Below are 14,696 nucleotides of genomic sequence, written 5' to 3' on the forward strand. Positions count from 1 at the left end.
TTTACTAAATTCAACTCTTACCAGCAGCTACCTAGTAAATAATTATTCAGTGTTTTACAGTCTGTAAAACAGAGTGTTTGAAAAAAATGAAGAAAGGTGTAAAAAGGAAAAGAAGAAGGAAAAGGAAAAAAGAAGGAAAAGGAGAAAAGAAAAGACCACAATCACAATTCTCTCCTTTGTTACTTGGGAGTCTTTCTAAATTTACATTGTGTTTCTGTTAGGAAAATACTGTAGTTAAAGTTCCAAATTAAACACACTCAGCAGATTTATCTTGCAATTATAAAATTAGAGAGAAGGACTTCAAATTACCCAGAAGATCTTTGTCCACTTGAAACATTAGCACAGAGCTGAATATCTCCAGCAGTTGTCTGTAGCTGTTTTACTCTGATCTGTAGGCAGGGTGTCCTCTCTATTGTGTAACTCCGATAGACCGCTTATGAGGGTGAATGTGCACCAGCACCCTTCACTAACTCCTTCCCACCTGCCAGAGTCACCAGTTACATGAAAAGCCACTTCGAATGGACATGGAAACCTCAAAAGAAAGCTCTCTGAAAGGCAGGCACCATCAATGCTCACAGTTGCTTGAAATTTCCTGAAGGCCATTCTTTCCAAAGCTGAGGAAAGTTCTTTGGTCACTGTGACTTTAATAGCAACATAAAAATAACAATAATTTAACAATATTAAATAAGCCTCTGCCTTCACAGACTGGAAGAAGGACAGTGGGGGGAAACATTCAAATTAACCAGATCCAACTAATGGCACATTCAGTGGATGTAAATCCATTATTCAAGGTTCTTTAATAGCTAACAGGTTTGACCTACATTTTGAAATAAGTGTGAAATAAGGTGAATGACTACCTTCCTCCGATTGCCCTAGAAAGTGCTACTATTTTTGTTGTAATCTGAGCCCAGAAAATTGTGGGGGGTTGGGGTGGGGATAGAGGTGGAATGCAGGAACAGTTTGAATTCCAGCTACAAACATAAATGGGCTCCTCACAATTTCCGCAAAGGTGTTAATGTGGTAGATATAGGCACAAGCCTGGATACAGAGGAAGAGCCTTTAGAAGTCAGTTGGTCAAGTCTCTCACTTCTGATGGGAGGAACTGAGACTCAAGAGATAAACTGACTTCCTCAAGACAACAGAATTACCTCGTGGGACAGAGAGATCTAGGAACTAGATTTCCTGTCACCACCTTGAGTTCTTAAAAACTATGATACAAGTTCCCAGGGGTGACTGGTACCTGGAGATCACATTTGTGACAATCTTTAAGGTGTGAAATGAAACTGAAATATAAGTGATGCCTTTACTCTTTAAATCCTCAATTCCAAAGAAAATAAATTGCTTTACTCACCTACGGGGAAAAATTCGCTCATTTTCTTTTTGTAGATTTTGAAGTCGACTTCTAAGAAGACACAGAAGATGATCCGATCCACCTAGAGGCAAACAATAAACACTCAAAGTGAAAGAAAATATGATGACTGCCTTCCCAGAACATGGTCTTGGAACAAAACCAAACAGAAAAGCCTCCTACAGGTTTTTGATGCTATACTGCTAACTACATGGTAGCACTGAAGTTCAAGTGTGTGTGTACTCTTTATGTAAATAAACTCATGGTGGAAAGATGTTATATAAATCAAATAAGAAATAATAAATGACAATAAGCCACTTTGCAGCAAGCTATAAATAAGATCTGAGATTCCGACAGGATACCTAGACTTTATGTCTTATAAAAGAGCCACATGAGAGGTGTACAGCATAACAATAAAGTATGTCAGTAAACAAAGTTCTTTGTCATACCCTTGTTAGATAGATATATTTATAAATCCTAATGGTATCTGAATACAGCCCGGAAAACTTGCAGTTCAATTTGCATGAAGTCAGTTGCTCTTAGCTTAACATACTCAGAAATGTGACAGAAATAAAATATAATTAATTGACAGTAATATGAGGTAAATATAACTTTAATCCGGTAGGTATTATGGAATAAATAAATGCTACCTCAAAAGCAAAATATGTGTGCAGTCTCTTTTTTACTGTTTTGAGAGAGTTTCTGCGTGCAAAGAGTTGTTCCAAGATATTCAGAGAGTAGTGCGGTAAGCAGAAAAGAGAGATGGAACACACATAACAGCTCACATATATCTGATATTAAATCGGTAACTCAGTTTTGTGTCTTGAAAATAAATATCCTTTACTTCTTCTGTTTTAACAATATACAGTAAGTTAAGTTAAAAATTAATCAAACTGCACCTGGTAATCGAATAGAACCATCAAGTGAGACATTTCTTATGGCAGTAGAGAACGGAAGTGGGACACGCATGTGGCAGGACGTGAAATAACTCAAAGGGACATCATCCACCTAGCCCCTCAGGAGCAGCCTGTGGGGTACAGATTCACACTAGCCAAGTCCAAAGTTCCTAGTAGGAGAAAAGATCTACAAGGGTAGCAGCGGGGAGAGGAAGGGCTAGGACACAGGAATTATCAGGGTTCCCTGATAGAGATTCAGAGATGTGGCTCCCTGGTCTCTGAAAAGCCTACACCCACATCTAGATTAAACTACCCTCTGAGCAGTCTTTGGATTTCTACATGTAGGCCCGGTAACTGCCAACAGGATGGATTATAAGAGAAAGCACCTGCCCTTCAGAAATGGAAGAACTGGGATGTAAATAACCATATTTTCTTTTCTCTGTATTCACTTGAGTTTCTGGTGTCCAGTCCTGTTTGCATATCATTAACATTTTTTTTCAAATGCAAAAACTGCCACTATCGATTCACTCTCCAGGTGAATTATAAATTTAGTTGAATAAATGACTAATTATCTGTGCAATACTGAATGATCATCTCCACTTTCCTTACGATGTGTTTATGCCCTGTGGCTAAAAATAAAAATCATAATGTTGAACAATAGAAAAGAGTTCCAAAGGGATATATACTCTATGATACCATTTATATAAATTTTTAAAGCACAAAGATACAACAGTGTAGGGATTCATCCATAAGCACTAATATACAGAGACACATAGGAATGTCACACATGAACTTCAGGATGATTATGATTTATGGAAAGAGAGGGAAGGTAAAGGAATGAATAGGTAAGGCTTTAACTGAATAGTTAATATTTTATTTATTGAGAAAGAAAATAGATTTAAAATGGTTATTAACTATGGAGGTGGGTACATGGTTATGATATCATTTTCTATATTTTTTTGTATATTTTAAACATTTCATAAAGTTTCTACCACTGAAAATAAAACTTTGTGTTAGACATACTCTACTCTCCAGCTGCACTGAACCACTTGTATTTTCCAAACACCATAATTATTGTCAGTTCTGTAACCTACGATGGTCGACATTTTTTCCAGGTTTCAAATGGTTGGATTAGTTCTAAAGCCACCTAATTGAAATCAAAATTAAAACAAGAAACTTTGGCTCAAAGCAGATCTAAGAAGACAAGTCTGGACAGTCTCATTTTAACTCTTTTTCCCTATTTTTATGGCCACTTAGGATAAATTAGGAAATTTTTAAAAACTCTCATATGGTGCGCGAGTGTGTTTGTGTTGGGGAGGGTATAGTGGTAATGCTGTTTACTGCTATTAAGTGCACTTTTAAACACCACACAGACTAAATAAACATTTCTTAAATATTGCAAAGAATTATAATCCATCTTTTAGTATTTTAGACTTTGTTACCATGGAAATAATATGGGTCCAAAATTCAGCAACCTGATTTATTTTCTCAGAAGAAGCTGGACGATGAGGGGAAAGTACTTTTATTCTAATTAGGTGGCCTAGTTCCCTGCCCTTGCCCTCAGGCATAACACTGAAAATATCTTGGAAGCAAGAGGAAACCAAGAATTAACTTCATTTGCCAAGTACTCGTTATGTATGCATATGTGCGTGTATTTATATCAGTGTGAATAAACATATTCTCTGTTGGACAGACCTCATTTTGTTGACAAGCTCTGTGTTTATAAACTCGTCATGGGTATTGATCACCATTTACAAAGCAGTAGATTGCATTTTCCAAGATGGCTTGCAACGAGATACCCTGTCCTCAGGCTCCTCTTAAAATGTAATGCTAATAATACTTTCATTGAGAGGTGGGATCTTTATTTCCTCCTCTTGAATCTAGGAGTGCCCATAACTGGCAAAATGATATGTGACCCCTGAGTCCACATCATAAAAGGTGATGTGATTTCTGCCTGGTCCTCTTGGAAGGCTCACTCTCATGCCCAATCATCATGCCTTAAGTAAGCAGAGAGACACATGGAGAATCCACATGTACTTCTAGCCAGTAAGTTGATTTAACTCCATACTTTTGAGCTACCCCAAGTAGTCCTAGCCGCAAGTTGATTTAACTCCATACTTTTGAGCTACCCCAAGTGATGCCACATGGAACAGAGATGAGTCATTGCTGCTGAACTGTGCCCAAACAGCAGATTTGTGAGCAAAACATAGAAATACATTCTTAGAAATCTGACATTTTTCTAGCTTCTTCCTATTGCCATTTTTTGGATTCTTGCTGTTTCAGCTATGTGACACTGGACTCCTGTTGAAAAGCTCAGACTGAATGCATCAAGTAGAAGTCATGTGGGGTGACAAGAAGAATATAGAAAGTCTACTTGCTACACGACTGAAAGACAGGGAATCTGACTTGTGCAAAGGAGGAAGAGCCTGAGTGATCCATTCTACTCCCAGATAAATTTCATAAAAATATCCAAGAATGCCTAAATATTGAGTCTCAGGAGAACAGTTTCAATGTTTCCTTTATGTTAAGCAATGGAACAATTTTGTAAAATGGTTGCTCTTGAGAGACAATGTTTATTCATTTATTCATTAGATATTAACTGAGCACTTTCAATTTGTCGGATTACCCCATGTTCCATTCTCTCACAAGGAAACTTGAATCTAGAATTGAGTTATTATTTTCCCGAGGCCAAACAATTAATTAGTGGCAAAATCTCAGGCATCTTCACTTCATATCCAGCATACTTTCTGTGATATCACCCAGATGGACACACATGGGATTGAGTTTATATACCTGTCATTAGCTCTGTGACATTGGATAAGTCATTATCTCTCTGGACCCCAGGTTTCATGTCTTTATAAAGAAAAGATTAAATTATACCCCCTTTCTACTTTTTTAAAATTCAGTTATAGTCTATTTCTAAGGTAGTTGTACTATGTCAACTTAGTTAAGCTGGAATTACATTTCTCTGAATGGTTCTGGGTTAGGATTGGTCACAGAGAAATTTCCATGAGCTTTGGAGGGCAGAAGTGCAGCTGCAGCCATTGTGCTAAGCAGGTGGGTGTAGGGCATCGGGATCTGGGCAGGTGATATACATATTGCTCATCAGTTGGCTCACAGCTTCTCCAGCTCCTGCTGTTTCTCCTGCCTCAGATTCTCTAAATCCTGGGCTGAGCAGAGGTGCAGCTCTACTGCAAGGGTACCAACTTCTTCTTCAGGGCATTGCAGTTTTGGGATTCCAGCAATGAGAGACAGATGAATACAGCAGTTTGTCTCTGTGGGTTCCAGTTTGCCCTCATGGCTTCCACTTTGTCCTTTCTTGCTCTCTTCCATTTTGCATCCAGCTTTCTTGATGTGCCCCTTTATTACCTGCCCTGCTGACATACTCCAGGCCTGGTCAGATGCTGAGGCAAAGGCTTTCCATAGACTTCTTTACCAGCTCCCTCTCATGGGTCCTGGTTAGGGACTTTTCTCTGCTCAGCCAACCATCCCCTTTGGATATTTATTTCCTCAGTTTTCCCTAAAATTGTATAAAATCTAATCCCTATAACAAATCTTTTATTCTATATCACTCACAATGTTCTGCTTTCCTGATTAAATCCAGACTAATATAATCTATAATATCATATCATTGAATATCATGTAGAGGAACACAGTGAAGGGCAAAAAATAATAACAGTCTTCCTTTTTTGCAAGTGTATAACCTGTCAGGATATGAAAATTTCAATTACTTCCTTCAAGATGAACTTTTTTTGGTCCTAGCCCAAATTCTTGTTGAACTTTCTAAAGTGTACATCCATTCTTTTGTAGTTAGAGCAACATTGTATACTTAAAATGATTCGCTTTTTTTTTTTTTTTTAATGAACAAGTTGTCGGTAAACTTAGATAAGTCCTCAGGCTAAAATGTAATTGCAATTAATGCAAAAGGCAACACAAAGAAATAACAACTTAACTGTAGTCCTCATTATACCTTAAACTGGAATCTTATGAAGAATTGAGTGGTGCTCATCTTTATCTCTAGTGCATGGTGTATGTCCTGACTCATAATATGAGCTCTGTAAATATTTGCAGAGTATATGTTTAGGCAAACAAACTTGGCTAAAATGTAAGTATATGGCAGATATTTTCAAAGGGTGTTTAGTTCTAGAACCAAACGTCTTTAGGAGGTAGAATTTTTGTTGTGTTTTCCAGAATATCTGAAAACTGAATTATAGAGGAGCCTGGGTGCTTTTGAAATGTATAAAAGAGCTATATAAAGGGCATGAGTCATTTATTCTTACCACCTGTCAGTTTATCCAATGATACTATGCTGAGTACAATGGCTTTTGAGCCCAGTCCTGATATTTTTATATAGGGTGCTTATTAGTTTCACAATAGCAACAATGATACCACCTGTAAACTAAAATGTGTTAAAAGTTTTAAAAGCTTTTTTTAAATAAAAAAATATTAAGTATTGGCAAGGATGTGAATTATCAAAAACTTTCATATTCTGCTTTTAGAAGTAAAAATTGGTGCAACCACTTTGGAAAATTATATGGCAGTGTCTACTAAATTAGTTGAATTTGCACATAATCTAGGACCCAGCAATTTTACTCCTAGATAGAGACATGTACTATGTACCTACGTTCACAAAAAGATACATACCACAATGTCCGTAGTACTATTGTAACATCTCCAAATTGGAAGCTAATTAAATGCCTAAAATAATAGGCTAGGTAAATAAATCATCATCTATTGGTACAAGAATCAAGAAAAAAGTACATACTGGATTTCTAAAAAGTTCAAACATTAGAGAAATAGGCAAAGTCACCGAGGGTGTCAGAAGTCAGCATAGCAATTACTCTGGGGTGACTTGGTGAAAAGGGAACAAAGCGGATGCCAGGGATGCTGTTTTTTGATCTGAGTGCCGGCTCCACGAATGTGTTCGGTTTGTAAAAAATGATCAAGCAGTGACTTAGGATCTGCGTTCTTTTCTGTATGATAAACTTCAATAAAAATTCGTTTTAGGTTGAAAATCTTCTGTCACAGTTGTCTTGGTCAACAACAAAAATCTATTTTCATTGACTTATAGGTCAAAAAAGTTCTTTAAAAGCTGACCTTCTAAAGTCAATCTCTCCATATATTTCACTGATGCCAACTGTAGCTTATCCATCAAAGCATAAAGGGGTAAAGATATATTTCCTTCACCAATATTTCCATTAATCCACAGTTGGGAGGTTTATGCCCCATAAACATGATGACATTAGTTCTATTAACCTTAGTATCATATTCACTGCCCCTGAAGAGAGTTACACAATGAAGTAGGTTTGGAATATTTGCAGCCATCCTGCATTTTTTTTCACAGGCAATTAACATAGCCAAGATTATTCTGCGTTCAGTGACACCGGGAGAATGAATGAATTCTGATAAATGTAATTTGCTTCTCTAATAACAAACAAAAACATTCAGAGATTTGGTGTGCATGCAAATACCGCTTTAACTAGGATGGATAGAGAGCCAGCCTGTTGGGCAACAGGGTGAAGTCACAGCCTTTCTGAAAGATGAACCAACAGCTTCACCAATGCACGCTTGGATATTGAGTTATTTTCATAAAACTGGTTGCTGCTAATAAATTAATTAAATTTCAGGGTTTAAGTATCAAAGTTGTAGAAGTATAGGTTTTATGAGAGGTGGAAAACCAGCACCATTGGAGTTTGCTTGGTGCCATGAGTAAATGGAGGTTAAATAGAGTAACAGAGAAAAGGTCACTAGTGATGGACTAAGGAACAAAAACAAAAAGCTGGGATGCCTGGCTACTAGTCCCTCCTCTGCCATAAAATGGAGCAAAGGAGAGAAACCTGCCCTTCTCCCACTGCATTAGTTCTCTGTTGCTGCACAACAAATTTACTGTCTTAAAAAAAACAAAGTTTTATTATCTCATAGTTTCCATAGGCGAAAAGTTAGGGACTAATGGAATTGAGCCCCTCTGCTCAGGATCTTCAAAGCTGCAGTCAAGGTGTTAGCAGCACTGCAGTTCTCACCTGGGCTAGGGGTCTTCTAAGCTCATTTAGGTTGTTGGCAATTTCTAGTTGTAGAAACAAGGTCCCCATTTTCTTTCTAACTGTCAACCAGAGACAGCTTTTAGCTTCTAGAGGCCACTTGTAATTCCCTGCCAGGGGGCTCTGAAAGGTAGCTCAGGACATGGATGCTTTCTTTTTTTCCAGGCCAGCAAGAGTGTGTCTCTATGACTTTCACCATCTCTAACCTGTAGGCTCCTTTTAAGAGCCCACCTAATTAGGTCAGCCCACCAGGACACTCTCTCTTTTAGTCAACTCAACTGATTAAATACCTTAATTACATCAATAAAAATCTCTTTTGCCCAACAGTTTAAGTGACTATCACCCCACCTTATTCACAGGTGCCACTCTACTCAAGGGGAGAAAATAGACAAGGTATATACACAAGCGGGGTGGGGGGGGCATCTGGGAGCATCTTAGACTCTTGCCTCCCATATCTAGTCATCTCCATGTAACCAGCCATCTAATCCAATCTGGACTTGACCACGTACCAGCTCTGTAACCTTGAGCAGGTCACTTAAATTTTCTAAGCCTCAGTCTCCTCACTTTTAAAATGGAGACACTGACTTTGTAGGCTTTGGTAAATTTGTTTTCTATGGCTGTGTGACAAACTACCACAATTTTGTGGTTTAAAGCAACATTTATTTATTAGTTCACAGTTGGTAGGTGACAGGTCTGGCATGGTGTAACTGGGTTCTCTGTTCAGGGTATTATAAGGGTGAAATCAAGGTGTCAGCTGGACTAAATTCTTGTCTAGATGCTGTGGAGAGAAACTGACCGCTAAGCTCATTCTTGTTGGCAGAATTTAATTCCTTGAAGTTGTAGGACTAAGGTCCCCATTTCCTTGTTGGCTGTAGCTAGGAGTCACTGTTAGCTCTTAGAGGCCACCTGCAAGACTTGCCAAATATCCACCTTCACCTTGAAGCCAGCAAATACATTTCAAATCCTTCTCAATTTTGAATCTCTGACTTCTTCCACATCTGACCTCTAGGTCCAGATTTAAAGGACTCCTGTGATTAAGTCAGGCCCGCCTGGATAGTCTCTCTTATGTTAAGTTTAGCTGATTTGGGACCTTAATTACATCTGCAAAATCCTCTCACAGCAGTACCGCAGTACCTAAGTTATTGTTTGAATAAATTGTAGAGGATATGTATACATCAGACGTTGGGAACCTTTGGAGAATCTTAGACTCCCACCTGCCACAGCTGGCTGTAATGACCACATGAAACATTCTATGTAAAGTGCTTGAAAAAGGATCTGACATACAGTAAATGCTCCATAAATATTGGTTGTTTATTTATAAAGTTATTATTCATAAGGTACCCGAAGTACCTAGTATAGTGCTGGCATATAGATATAATTACTGTTCACTTGGTGAGTCCTTCATTTCTACCCTGGTCTTTTAAAACAGGTCAAAGAAAAATATGAGCCAGATAGAGAACACTGGAAGCACTTTTTCTGACTGGTATGCTGAGTGGCTATTTTATTGCCGTTTCAACATCGCTAAGGAATTCTATCGTAAAAAAGACATTTACAAAAATGGCCCATGTTACATATAAAGCAGCTTTCTTTTTCTGTTTTTTTTGTTGTTGTTGTTGTTTGTTTGTTTGTTTGTTTGTCTGACCATATCAGCCAATGAAAGAAAGGAGAAAAAGGTAAACTAACAGTTGGGCTGCAACAATGAAAAAGATTTCACAAGACCTTACAGGAGTCTCTTGCTCTGATATTTTAATGTCCCTGTCAAATGTCACCAAACATCATTCTTCTGGTTCTTAAGTATGTTCAGATTTGTGCACTCCACCACAGAAGTTAATATTTCATTCTCTAGATTACAGAATAGGAAATTTTTTCTCTCCACATTCTCAGAGACGTTTGGATGAGATGGAGATCATTTGTAATCCGTAAACACTAAAAGGGCATTTCTGCATTGTGAAATTGCTTCTGTATGCATAAAAAAGGATCTTTTATTTTGGGGCGCTTTTTGCAAACTCAGTTCGCCTGTCATTACTCCATGGAAGCACAATTCAGAGTCTTCTTGTTTCATTTTGATAAATTGTTCTTTTTGACTTTTCTTCAACTCTATAAGAAAAAAAATAGTCATGTCTCTGAAGAACCAAGAGTTATTTTGATTTGATCTAGAGACTCATTCGTACAAGTTAATTCCCAAGCCTGTTTCATAACGATCAAAGTATACAACCTCACAAATGACACATCCATCGAGGTCCCTGAAGTTGTTCCAAATGTCTAGCAAGAAGAGATGCAGGCACACACAAAGACTTGAGATCTGCAGTTCTAAATGCTAGCCTGGCAAGCATAACCTGCCATGCCCTTGTAACCAAAGAAATGATCTTGGGAAAAACTGAGAAAAATGCAAGTCAAAGGTAAAGAACAGAATCCCTTGTCACAATTGGAGAGGTTGTGGTGGTATGCTACTCATACCTGCCCCCGCCCTTTAAGACTAGGGCAGTCCTTCTTCCCGTTGCCGAAGGTGCCAGTGGCTGACAGTTCTGAAGAGATCTTCTCAGAGGACTGTCCTTTGCTGAAAAGAGCACCTCTCCCATGCTGACCCTCTCCCTCTTCCTAAAGTCAGCCTGCATCCAGTCATCTTTAGTCCACCAGTAGTTACCTCATCTCCGTTACTCTATTTAAACTTGATTGACTCATGGTACCAAGCAAACTCCAATGGTGCTGGTTTTCCACCTCTCACAAAACCTACAACATTGATATTTAAACCCTGAAATTTAATTAATTTTTTAGTGGCAACCAGTTTTATGAAAATAACCCAATATCCAAGCGTGCATTGGTGAGTCTGTTGGTTCATCTTTCAGGAAGGCTGCGCTTTACCCTGTTGCCCATCAGCCTTTTTTTTACACAGGCTGGCCCTCCATCCATCCTACTTAAAGCAGTACTTGCATGCACACCAAATCTCTGAATGTTTTTATTTGTCATTAAGAAGCAAATTACATTTATCAGAATTCATTCTCCTAATGTCGCTGAACACAGAATAATCTTGGCTACGTTAATTGCCCTAGGACTGGTAGCTGTGAAAAAAATGCAGGATGGCTGCAAATATTCCAAACCTACTTTGCTCTGTTTGGACTCATGCAGCAGTCCAAAATCTCAGACCCCTTCCCTCAATTAGATGTAACTTTGAAGGGCCATTCGTTATGGGCTGAATTGTGTCCTACCCCTCCCCAAATTCCTATGTCTCTCAGGACCTCAGAATGACTGTATATGGAATTGGGGTATTTAAAGAGGTAATTAAGTTAAAATGAGATCATTAGGATGGGACACAATCCAATATGACTGGTATCCTCATATGAAGAGTATATTAGGATACAGACACAGGTAGAGGAAAAACAGATACAGGTAGAGGAAAAACCACCTGAACACACAGAGAGAAGACAGCCATCTACAAGCCAAGGAGAGAGACCTCAGAAGAAATCAGCTCTGCTGACAGCTTGATCTCAGATTTCTAGCTTCCAATATTGTAAGAAAACAAATTTCTGTTGTTTAAGCCACCCAGTCTGTGGTACTTTGCTATGGTTGACCTGGCAAGCTAATACACCTTCCCAGCTTCAGTGCTCCTGGTGGGTTCCACTTTTTCCTCTTCTCAACCCTGCTTCCCTCATTTCTCTCCCTTTCCCTGAGGTAGATCTCAAAGAGCTTGATCCAATAAACTTCCTACTTACAAATCTCTTTCTCAGTCTGTTTCCCAGAAAACTTCACCTATGACAGCAACCCTCTGTTTTTGGCAACCTGAATGATTTTCTTTTCAGGCTCACTTTCTATATCATTTCCAGTGATGAAAATGGCAGCAGCCAATCACAGATAAAGCCTGCTACCTGAGGTCTGCCCAATAGCCAACTCTGCTACCAGCTCTTTGTTGAGAAGCAACCATATTCTGTACCTGGAATGGCCAATGATTAAGAGGCCAGGACTCATTTTAAAAAGAAAACATTAAAAGTTAACATACACTATAAATATGTCCCAAATAAAGTGATAGTACATTTGTTGAGATCAGGGTTCCATCTGCCACTCACCATTGGAAAATGAGTCTCTCAAAGCTCTTTGTGCACTCGATTCTGAAGATGGGAAACTGGGCTCGTGGACAACTGTGTAATGTCAGCCATAACAAGTCAAGGTGAGGTCTATCTTCTCATGGCTGAAGTGACTCAGAGCTGAAAGGAAATACATTTCTGCAGATGTATTTCTTGTTTCTAGTGCTATCTACATCCTTTTATATAAGAGTAATGTATTCCCTTTTGTGTACGAGATTAGTTGTTTAGATGGGTTTTAACAAATCCATGAAAAAGAAAGTGAGTCTGTGTAGCCAGGATGTGTAACAGGCACTGTGTGCCCTGTTCATATCCCCTCATGGCTTAGCAGGAGAAGCCAGAGAATGGTCAAGCATCTGCATTTCTTTGCCTGGTGGCTTTCTTAGTGCTAGGAGAGTCTGACCAAGTTTCTAGTAAGCTGGGAATTTGGAGAATTAATATCTCCCACTCCAGCAGCTCTCAACCAAAGACTGACAAGAGTTAATGTTTTAATACCTCCACTTCATCAGCCTTGGGAGGGAAAAAAAGCAGAGTTCTCCAGGGGGAAAAATTCTGGTTCCTCAGAGTGGTAACTTGATTGCTTGTTCTATATCGGCCTTCTTTATCCCTACTTTACCCAAACAATCTACTTGCATTCGAATCTTCCCTCACAGTCTGCTCAGGGAGAACCCAAATCAAGAGGTGAGAAGAAAATTGGCTAAATACCAACTTACTCTCTGCAGCTGGTCTATCAAAGGTTAATTTAATATAATTCAGCTTCTAACTCAGTTAAGCCATAGACCTCCATCTTACATTTTGCTATCACTCACACGATGCCCTAAGTTCCCTTAAACAGAGAAGAAAGTGCCAGAAATAGGTCTTTTGACTTAAAGTTCTTCTTCACAGTCGAGCCTGTGACACAAAATTACTCTTTCAATGATGAAGCTATTGTTCATCAAGCACTCACGCAGCACTCACGTCAACCCAGGGAACCCCGCTGCAGCCCCCTATTGTATATTTCATACTCCTGATTCTGAGAACACTGTTCCTTTTTCTTTTATTTGATTAAAACATCTGCAGAGGTGGTTCAGCTACCAAAGTTAATAATTACTCTTTTTTGGTCACAGTAATTAAATATTTCAAGGAAGAATTATCATTCATTGCTTCTTATGAGGTTGGCCCATGGAAGACAGTGCTTTATAAAGCCAACCAATCACAATTTTTAAAGATGCCATGGCCAGGAGAAATAAAAATCTCTCCTCAAAGTGGAAATGTTATGCCAAGTCACAAGGTGGCTCTGAAGCCTGGTCATGATGCTCAGTGGAACGAGAGCCACCACGTAACTGTGAAAACCGGCCCCTGCATTCTCATTTTCTAACATTTCCATTAGCACCTGAAATCCAGGCACATACCATTTACAGTTCAAAGGAAGCTTATTAACATATCATCTGAAAGAGCATTTTGCCAGAACAAAAGCTGTTTTTCTCAAGCTGGTGTTTCTCCCATTTCTGCAAAAAAGAATATATTTTTTTTGTTCAAAAGACAAACCCTAAGAGAAAAATCACTCTTGAGTAATTTTCCATAGGTTCATGTCTCATTCAATAAAAAGTAGCAAACCAGGGTGGTTCTATCCAAAATGCCCCCTGAGGGCTGGGTGGTGAAAGGAGTGACTTGTGTATATGTGTGGTACCTGCGTGGGTGGGTGTTTTTGTGGAGTGTACAAAAGAGAGAAAGGAAAGAAAAGAGAATGTTTCACCTATGACCCTCCTCTCAGCCACTCTCCATCCTCCCTTTAACTCCTCTAGAATATACTATTTACTCCAAACGGTGGATTGTTATTTTGTATTTTTAATTACTTATAGCTATTTCATATAAACTCTCTCTAAATGCCAGATAAAGGAACATGGACCCAACTAGACTATACGCCCCTGGGGGAGACACCATCTTTTACTTTATTCATCTTTCCACTTAGCAATTGATATAGCTAATAGAAGGGTATAGAAAAGGCCTCCGTTGTACTCATCCACTGGACTAGCAATTTGGCTTTGAATGACCTGATTACCACAGCTCCCTGACTCGGGAACCTCCAAAAGAAAGACAATTTGCGAAAAAGGTAGAAGGTTGGCCCCTGATTCCCTATGGAAGAAGTAGCCTTACTCTCCTCCCTCTGACATTCTGTGGTATCTCCATCTTCCCTGACATCTTTCTAAACCACATTGGCATCACCTTGACAGGTAAATAAGGTTGGTTCCTACTTCATATTTCAAAAATTGAACTCAACTTTCAGTGGTTTTATCATTTAAACGTTTTGTCAAATATTTATTGGCGAATACCCCTGGGGATTGTTAAGTCTCCCTCA

The 14,696-nt window shown here is 38.8% G+C and overlaps 1 protein-coding gene across 1 annotated transcript in view; it reads right to left on the bottom strand.

Annotated features, from left to right (window-relative positions):
* MACROD2 (mono-ADP ribosylhydrolase 2) overlaps positions 1-14,696 on the bottom strand; it is a 1,804,338-nt gene that overhangs the window by 159,403 nt on the left and 1,630,239 nt on the right. Inside the window, exon 9 of the mRNA XM_039874459.1 lies at positions 1,352-1,433. Coding sequence (XP_039730393.1) covers positions 1,352-1,433 — 82 coding nt within the window. The remainder of the gene's footprint in view (positions 1-1,351; positions 1,434-14,696) is intronic.

This window comes from Pteropus medius, unplaced genomic scaffold (assembly GCF_902729225.1).
Source record: "Pteropus medius unplaced genomic scaffold, Ma_sr-lr_union100, whole genome shotgun sequence".
Lineage (NCBI taxonomy): Eukaryota > Metazoa > Chordata > Mammalia > Chiroptera > Pteropodidae > Pteropus > Pteropus medius.